We start from the raw sequence: 8,635 nt of genomic DNA on the forward strand, positions 1-8,635 counted from the left end.
CCGCTCTCAAAGATCATCATGGGTATCATCTCGATCCTTCTGCCTTCATTGGCAGCGTTCCTTCTCTTTCAATGGGCCATCAGCGCCTGGCGGGCCTACAATTCCCCGCTCTCCGCTCTACCAGGACCTTGGTATGCGCCTTTCACCAACATCCACCTACAGATTGGCTTTGCCCGAGGCACAGTCTGGAGGCAAGTCGAAGCTGCACACGCAAAGTACGGCGGCATGATGAGGTTGGGACCTCGTCAGATCTGGGTCTCCGACAAAGTGGCTCTGAAGCAGATCATCTCGCAAATCGATCTCAACAAGGTGATGATGTACGCCGAGATGAGCAGGGACAAGAACAGCGCTGGTCTTTTCGGTGAAGTGTAAGGCTTCTCATGTACATGGCTCCGATGTTCTTTGCTAATTCTGATGCCAGGCGACCCAACGAGTACGGTACCATCGATCCTTCGACCTGCGAACGAGACTGACATGAAGCAGACACAAGAGGCTCCGCAAGCTCATGACTCCTGCCTTTACTGTCGGCTACCTGGACCAAATGGACCACCTGTTCCAGAAGCCGGTGGAGGACATGATGAACCTCTACAAGTCCAACTTGAAGCCGAAATCTGCGGTCGATGGGATGAAGGTGAATCTGATGACCGATCTACACAAGATTGCTCTGGAAGTGTGAGTGCAGAATATACGACCTGATCCAAGCACTCATCAATTGACATACGACAGCATCGGAGAATGCGCATTCGGTCGAGGCTTTGGATCTGTTGCTCCAGACACCGAGCCCGAGCCTGGTTTCAGCAAGGAACAGTGGCAGAAGATCCCAGATAACATCGCCAAGGGTTTGAGCATGAGATATGCGGTGAGTGTATTTGGTTTCCAAATGAACCTGATCGAGTACTAATCCCGCCCAATTAGATTGTATTTCTCAAGCGATCCCTGCGCAAGCTTGGTATTCACATGGAGTTCGACTGGCCGGCAGAGATGGTGGCGGTAAGTTTGAAGCGCCCTGCCTTGCCGTGTTCGATTCTCGTATCTAACTCAGTCACAGGCAATCGAAAGCGTCATCACACGCCGACGAGCAGGTCATGAAGCAGGCCGCCAGGACTTGGTGCAGCATCTGATCGACAATGGAGTCCGACCAGACAACGGCCAAAAGATGAGCGCCCGCGACATTTTGGATCAACTGTCCGAGTTGATGCTGGCGGGTGCGGAGACGACTTCCGCAACCATGTGCTACTTCATGATGGAGCTGGCTCGCAATCCCGATGTCCGCAAGAAACTGTTCAAGGACTTGCCCGCTCTCGGCTTGGACGACCCGTTGATCACTGGCGTGGAAGTTCGACAGGATCCCCGATTTGCATATCTGACGGCTTGCATGCAAGGTATGGCTTCGATGTGCCCTCAAAGAATGAGTCGAGATACTTACAACGAGACTAGAAAACCTCCGAATGCATCCTATCGCTTCCGAGTTTGGTCGCCGCACAACAGACAAGCCCGTCGTCTTGAATGGCTTCGAGGTACCTCCATACACGGTGGTGTCGGCTTCCTACAGAGCGTTGCACTAGTAAGTCACCTGACATACTCCACGTCCGCTTAGTCAACATCTCTAACGAACACAGTAACGAGGAGTACTGGCCTCAACCTCACCGCTTCTGGCCCGAGCGTTTCTTGCCCATCGATCACCCCTTGAAAGGAGACGCTCCAAACGCAGAGTAAGTCGAAGACACCTCAGTATGGCTGGGATTATCATGACGCTGACCGTGATGGCTCGCAGTACTTCCGCATACTACCCCTTCTCAAGCGGCAAGCATTCCTGCGTCGGCATGAACTTTGCATGGCATGAGATGAGAGTCGTGCTCGCGAATTACTGTGCTCGCTTTGATATCACGGAGGAGCCAGGTCAGAAGGAAGATATTCGGCAGTAAGTCCTGAGTGTGGCAGAGAGACTGATTGATGGATCGTGAGCTGACTGTTTCTAGGTATATTACCATGCAGTTCCATGACGGGAATTGGAATGCGAGGCTTTATCCGAGGTTGTAGGAGGGGTTGGAGAATTCTACTTTGGCTGTTTGGTTGATATGCCGGCTTTTGGGCGCTTTTAACATTGCTGTTGGATGTGTCGAGATACTTTCTCATGGTCGGAGGTCGCTGGAACAGTCGGCAACAGGTCTTTCGATGGGAGTGTAGGCAGTGAATAGAGAGCATACTGAATCACAGAACGACGCTACCACTGGCTCACCGTGCTTGCCTGCTCTTCGTCTTTCGTGATATGCTGCGGAAGCAGACGCCCGACGAAGACTTCATGGAGTCTTCCATCAATCATGGCCGTTCCGCCTAGGTCAAAGTGTTAGGCAATGCTTACTTTTCGCCAGACTGCTCAGTCATGTTTGACACTCGCTTCCAACATCGGACAGCGCAGGGATCGGAGAACACATTGAAAGTCGAGAAGATGAGTTTGACAGCTTGAAATGCAGTACAGTATATCTCAGGAGATTGTAACAATACGAAATTCTACGTCTTCTTCATCTTCACCATCGCTCTTATGCTCTACGCCACCCAGACCTGAGCTCGTTTCCGCCATGAAGAGCTGCTGTCGGGTTTGCAAACTCCGATGTTGCGCTTCGACAACGAGGAGTATGATGATCCGCTGGTACAAGTGTATCCTTTACAGCAGCCGTCCTCAATCAAGCTGCATTCCTTGCCCTCGAAGGCGCAGGTCGGGTATGACTCAGATGGGGGCGAACTATACTTTGGCGGCTCTTCTGATGGTGGAGGCCCATCTATTGGCGGCTCTTCAGATGGCGGCGATCCACCCTTTGGCGGCTCCTCAGAAGGCGGCGGGTAATACTCTGGAGGAGGCTCCGTGGTATCCTTCGGCGTGCATGTCCCGGCAGAGACGTTGCGGCGGAGGCTGCTGCGCTTCCAGGAGTACGAACTGCTGTCCATCTTACATTCGTACGTATTACAGCAATCTTTGTCGGAGGAGCATGCGTCGTGCTCTTTACCGCAGTATGGTGCAGGCGTCCCCGTCGATGTGCTGGGCGTGGTTGTGGATGTGGGATGGTCGTCCATGGAGGTGGTCGTGGTTGTGACCTTGGGCTTACATGTTCCGGAGGTGTTGCGGCGGGCGTTGCGGCGGTAGCTAGTCCACGGACTATCCAAGCTACACTCATAAGTATCACAGCAGTCGTTGTCCGAGTAGCACTTGTCGTGCTCAGTACCACAGTACGGCGGGGCTGTCTCTGTCGATGTTGGCGTACTTTCGGTCATCGTTGCCGTGGTCGATGTCATGTCCTTCGAAGTCGTCGTGACAATGGGCTGGCAGGTCTTTAGGAAGTTGCGGGTGTCGAGAACATCGCGCTTGGAGTATGAAGAGGCACTGCATTCATATCCGGTGCAGCAATCTTCATGCCAGGTGCATTCAGCATGTTCCGTGGCACAAGCCAATGATGTCGTTGCTGATGGCGTATCCGTGGTGGAAGTCATCTCCGTCGACGTGGTTGTGACGATGGGCTGACAGGTCTTGAAGAAGTTGCGGGCACCAAGGCCATCACGCTTGGAGTAAGATAGGGTGCTGCACTCATATCCAGCGCAGCAGTCCTCATGCCAAGTGCATTGAGCATCCTTGGTGGCACATACCGACGACGTCGTCGATGTCGGAGTGCTAGTCGTCGAAGTCACCTCCGTCGAAGTCGATGTGACAACGGGCTGGCAGGTCTTGACAAAATTACGAGCACCGAGGGCATCTCGCTTCGTGTAGAGGGAGGGGCTGCACTCATACCCGGCGCAGCAGTCTTCATGCAAAGTGCATTCGGCATCCTTGGTGACGCATGCTGATGATGTTGTCGATGACGGTGTGTTGGTCGTGGCCGTACCAGTCGATTCAGTCGAGCTTGAGGACACTCCAGTAGTAGTAGTACTCTTTGGCTGGCAAGTGGGTAGGTTGCGAGCCATCACACCGTCACGCTTGTAGTACGGAAGCGAACATTCGTAGCCTTCGCAACAATCACCTTCAAGAGAGCCACATTCGTGACCCTCGGGCACGCAAGAAGCTGATGTCGTACTTGCGGAGGTCGTAGTACTCATCGATTTTGTCGTGCTGTCGCTTGTCGGCGTCGTCATTTTGGTATCGAAACAACTCGTCTGCTTCGTGGTCTCGGTGATGGATGAGGTCAAGGTCATACTGCTGGACGATGTGGAGGTCATCTTAGGCATACACTTCTTGGTAGGCTCTCCATAGCCGTAAGGTTCGTCGACAGTCTCGCATGTATAGCCCATGCAGCAATCATCGCTCCATTTGCAGATCTCGTGCTCTGCGAGACAAGTGGCAGTGGTGGTACTGGCGCTTGATGAGGACGATCCTGAAGTCGTGGAAGACGATGCAGTTGTTGGAGGAGTGGGACCGCCTTCTTCGCTTGTCGTTGTCGAATGCGATACAGTAGTGGAAGACTGCGAGACAGAAGAGCTCGCGGAGCTGGATTCAGTCTCTGACGCAGACGTGGTGGTTGAAACGGATGAAGTAGAGAGACTTGACCCAGTCTCAGACGCAGTCGTTGAGGTCGACTTATCTTTCGTGGTTGTGCTCTCACCGGATGAACTTGTCGTTGATCCTTCCGTCTTCGTGAACTGCGAGCTTGTCATCGAAGTGTCGGTCGTCCGCGTCACTGTGCTGGTTGTGAAAGAAGCAGACAATGTCGTGGACGTCATTTGGGGCTGACATTTGCTGTAGGTAGGATAGCCATAGACGTCCTTAGCGGGCAGGCACTGCAGATCAGCACAGCACTCGTCAGAATGCTCGCAATTCTCCGGCTCCGGCTTGCAGGATGCCGTTGTGGTCGCAGAGGTTGTCGAGGAACTCGAGCCAATTGCAGAAGTGGTGCTCATCTTTGTTTCCGTAGTCGCCTTGCTCGTCGTTGATTCTGTCTCAGACGATGTTGTGCTGGAAGCTTTGCCAGTGCTTCCAGTTGTCGAGGCTGTACTAGACGAAGAAGAAGATGTTGACGTGCTTGGAGATGGCTGGCACTTGCTGTATGCCGGTACGCCATAGACGTCTTCTGCAGGGAGACATTCGAGATCGGGGCAGCACTCGCTAGACCATTCGCAGTCATCGTGCTTCGGCTTGCAGCTCGCGGTAGTACTTGACGAGCTGGAGGTCGAACTGCCGGTTGTATAGCTAGTGGAAGGCGATGTGTACGGCGTTGTGTAGGGCGTTGTGCTCTCGGATGTGCCCTTAGTTGTGCTTTGGGTCGTGCTGGCTGTCGTGTACGGGGTATCGCTGGCTGTTGTACTTTGGGTCGTCATCTTACTCGTGCTGCTCTGGGAGCTAGAAGATCCGGTCGACGATCCGCTGAACGATGTGCTTGGCGTAGTGTAGGGCGTCGTACTGGCCGACGTGCTGGCCGTGGTGCTCTTCGAGCTGGAGGTAGTGGAATCGGTCGAAGATCCGGTCGATGTTGTGCTCTTCGAGCTGAAGGTCGTAGATTGACTCGAAGTCTCGCCAGTCGATGTGCTGCTACTCTTTGGCGTCGAGGCAGTTTGCGAAGACCTGCTCTTGTCCGTGGTACTTTGCGACGCTGTAGCGGTCGTCTTGGTAGAAGTTCCTGTCACCGTTGACGACGTAGTCGCCTGTGAGGTCGTTTCGCCACTTGTGGTACTCTTGTCACTTGTGGTTGCCGAGGTAGACTGGCTAGAAGTGGAGGCAGTCTGTGAGGAGCTGCTGCTCTTGTCCGTGGTGCTTTGTGTCGTCGAAGCGGTCGTCCGGGAAGACGAAGTACTTCCTGTCTCCGTCGATGAGCTCGTGGACTGTGTGGTCATTCCGCTACTTGTAGTACTCTTGTTACTCGTAGTGGCAGAAGTAGACTGGCTTGAAGTGCTGGAGGTGTCTGGCGTAGTGGCGGAGCTCGTACTGTCGGTCATGGAGCGTGAGCTTGAAGTGCTCTTGTCACTTGTGGTGGCAGAAGTAGACTGGCTTGAAGTGCAGGAGGTGTCTGGCGTAGTGGCGGAGCTCGTACTGTCGGTCATGGAGCGTGAGCTTGAAGTGCGCTTGTCACTTGTGGTGGTAGAAGTAGATTGGCTTGAAGTGCTGGACGTGCCCGGCGTGGTAGCGCGGCTTGTACTTCCGGTCGTGGAGCCTGAGCTCGAGCTTCCAGTAGAGGATATCTCTGGCGTTGTGGAACCGCTAGTAGATGTAGCCTGGCTTGAAGTGGTGGATGTACCTGGCGTAGTGACGGAAGTTGTACTGCGGGCTGTGGAGCCCGAGCTTGAGCTTCCTGAGGACGATGTGCCCGGCGTCGTGGAGACACTGGTGGAGGTGATCTGGGACGTAGTTGCTGTGGTCGAACCTTTGGTCGTCTCGCTTGTCGTGGACTGCAATGTACTTCCAGTGGTCTTGCTGGTCGAGACGGAAGTTGTAGTGCCCTGCTTGGATGTAGTGGACGCGGAGGTCGACCCTGAAGATGTACTTATTGAGATCGTGGACAAGGACGTGGAAGAAGTCGCAGGGCGAGAAGTCGAGCTCGTAGACTGGCTTCCAGATGAACCGGTCGATTGACTGGTCGAAGAGGATCCAGGGCGAGAGGTCGAGCTCGTATACTGAGTGCCAGAGGAACTGGTCAATCCGCTGGTCGAAAGACTGCTAGTGGACGAGGCTGCCGGCGGAGAAGTCGAATCGGACGCGGTAGTTGACTTGCTCGTCGACTGGGATGTGGAAGAGCTCGTCCGGCAGCTTGATGAGCTGCTACCGGACGCCGACGAGTTTCCAGAACTTGAAGATCGAGTCGTCGAAGTAATCACTGAAGTTATTCGACTGTTGGTCGAAGTAGAGAACGTGCTACTCCCAGTCGTAACCTTGGTGTTCTCAGTCTCCGTGCCGACGGGCTGCGTTGTGCTCTTGGTCGTTGAGCTTTGCGGAGTCGTTGTGTATACAGACTTCGTGGTACTCGGGCCGGTGGCTGTCGACTTGGTGGTGGAAGGGGGAACATCCGGCACACACTTGTAGATCGTGTAGTCGTTACCGTAAGCTGGGACAGTGAAGTCCTTGCAGGAAAGCCCATGGCAGCACTTCTTGTCCCATCCGCATTGCTCGAGCGCATTTTGACACACTGCGGTTGTGGTTGGATATGTTGGAGGCGTGGTCTTTTTGGTCTCCGTTTTGGTGATTGTCTGGGTTGTGGTTACTGCAACCCAGGGTCATTAGCATTGATTCAAGTTCGTAGCATTCAACGCTCCCGGCAACCTATTCCCGTTCTCCTGCTCAAACTGCACACACCAAGCTTGCCATTAAGGGTCAAGTCGTGCGGTGCAATTTGAGCGAGACCACGGAGGTAGGGAAGCTTGGGAGACATCAAAACAACTCACCTGGTGGCTTCGGCTTGATGCATTTATCGCAGAAATCCTTCGCCAGATCGTAGTGCCTCTTGCGGAGATTCATCAGATGTGCCTCGGCTTCAGCGACAGGCTCGACTTCAGGATCTGCCTCTCGCTTGGCATTGCAGACGGCTGGTGGGCCGGCGAAAGGTGGACCGTGAGAAGGTGGAGTCGGCGGACCATGGCCAGGCGGGCCGTGAGAAGGCGGGCCTTGATAGGGCTGAGACACTGTGACAGTCGATGTGGTGACCACGGTGGAAGTCTGTCGAGGCTTAGGGTAGTTATTCTGGCAGAATGCCTGTGCAGGAGGGTAGTAGATGAGACTGTAGTATTCCTTGCAGACACCGTATGGCTGAGGTGGACTAGAACCATATTGCGGCGGCTTGGACCCATAAGTAGGTGGTGATGGGGCATTGCCGTAGGCTGGCGGTGGGTTGGCCCAGACTGCCTGCACAGTGCAGGCAAGCACGACCGACAGAGCTTGACACTTCATGGTCGTTGGAGAGAAGGTCGACCGTTGTAGCGAATGAAGTTCCCAGGAAGAGTGAGGATGACTTTCGGAAACGAGCACGTTGGGAGCTGCTCTTTTAACATACCTCGACGGCTGCCCGAGTGTAAGGTATGACCGACCATTCTGATCATGGCATTGTTGTGACATCAGTCAGACTTGCTTGTTGCCGCTGTCAATACCTTCGATCTGCACGACTCGGCAGCAATCGACCGAACTGAAGGGTCCGCGATGTGGACGACGTCCGCTGCAGTGGAGTCCGCGTGAACGGTAGCATTGAATTTGAGTTCTATTCGCGAGACATGTAAGGCGGGCGGTAGCATGTTCCCAATCGAAAAAGAGTGCAAGCCGGTGCGGCTGATAGCGCGTATTGCGCGCCTTCAGGGGAAAAAGCAGATGCTCATGAATGGGCAAATCACCATCGTGCGCTTGTGAGATATTGACATCCTATCTGCATGGTAGTCGTTGATCGAATCGTCCTGTGCGTTGCGACACCAATGCTTGGGAAACATCCTATTGACCTGCATCCAATTGCGTCGTCGCATCCATGTCTCGGCAAGGAGGTTCCAGATGGCACCGACGAGCTGGACCCGGGTTCGATCTTGACGACCAATGCGATTTCTGGTTTTGCTTCATCGTCGGAAGTGCTCTTTTGGTAGCGAGGATACGCTCTTAGTGCGTGGAAAGGATGGACTCATACGAGTTCTCGGCGGTGCCAGTATCGGGTGTGACTGCGAGACTCGTAATGCGTCCCGCCGGCGT

General features: G+C 54.2%; 2 protein-coding genes across 2 annotated transcripts; one reads left to right on the plus strand and one right to left on the minus strand.

Annotated features, from left to right (window-relative positions):
* Positions 1–18: 18 nt before the first annotated feature.
* Positions 19–2,040, plus strand: CYP-3 (putative P450 monooxygenase; the record flags this gene model as incomplete). Its single annotated transcript, XM_003853609.1, has 8 exons — positions 19–352; positions 678–859; positions 916–994; positions 1,092–1,382; positions 1,438–1,564; positions 1,620–1,712; positions 1,775–1,921; positions 1,980–2,040. 8 exons carry the CDS (start codon positions 19–21, stop codon positions 2,038–2,040), a joined length of 1,314 nt encoding a protein of 437 aa, XP_003853657.1.
* MYCGRDRAFT_91374 (Ca2+-modulated nonselective cation channel polycystin) lies at positions 1,797–7,858 on the minus strand (the record flags this gene model as incomplete). Its single annotated transcript, XM_003854582.1, has 14 exons — positions 1,797–1,867; positions 1,989–2,107; positions 2,363–2,462; positions 2,952–3,360; positions 3,640–3,892; positions 4,065–4,105; positions 4,218–4,449; positions 4,590–4,626; positions 4,719–5,467; positions 5,565–5,625; positions 5,907–6,010; positions 6,216–6,634; positions 6,847–7,175; positions 7,357–7,858. 14 exons carry the CDS (start codon positions 7,856–7,858, stop codon positions 1,797–1,799), a joined length of 3,426 nt encoding a protein of 1,141 aa, XP_003854630.1.
* Between the last annotated feature and the right edge of the window lie 777 nt (positions 7,859–8,635).

Source organism: Zymoseptoria tritici, chromosome 3 (assembly GCF_000219625.1).
Source record: "Zymoseptoria tritici IPO323 chromosome 3, whole genome shotgun sequence".
NCBI classification, from domain to species: domain Eukaryota; kingdom Fungi; phylum Ascomycota; class Dothideomycetes; order Mycosphaerellales; family Mycosphaerellaceae; genus Zymoseptoria; species Zymoseptoria tritici.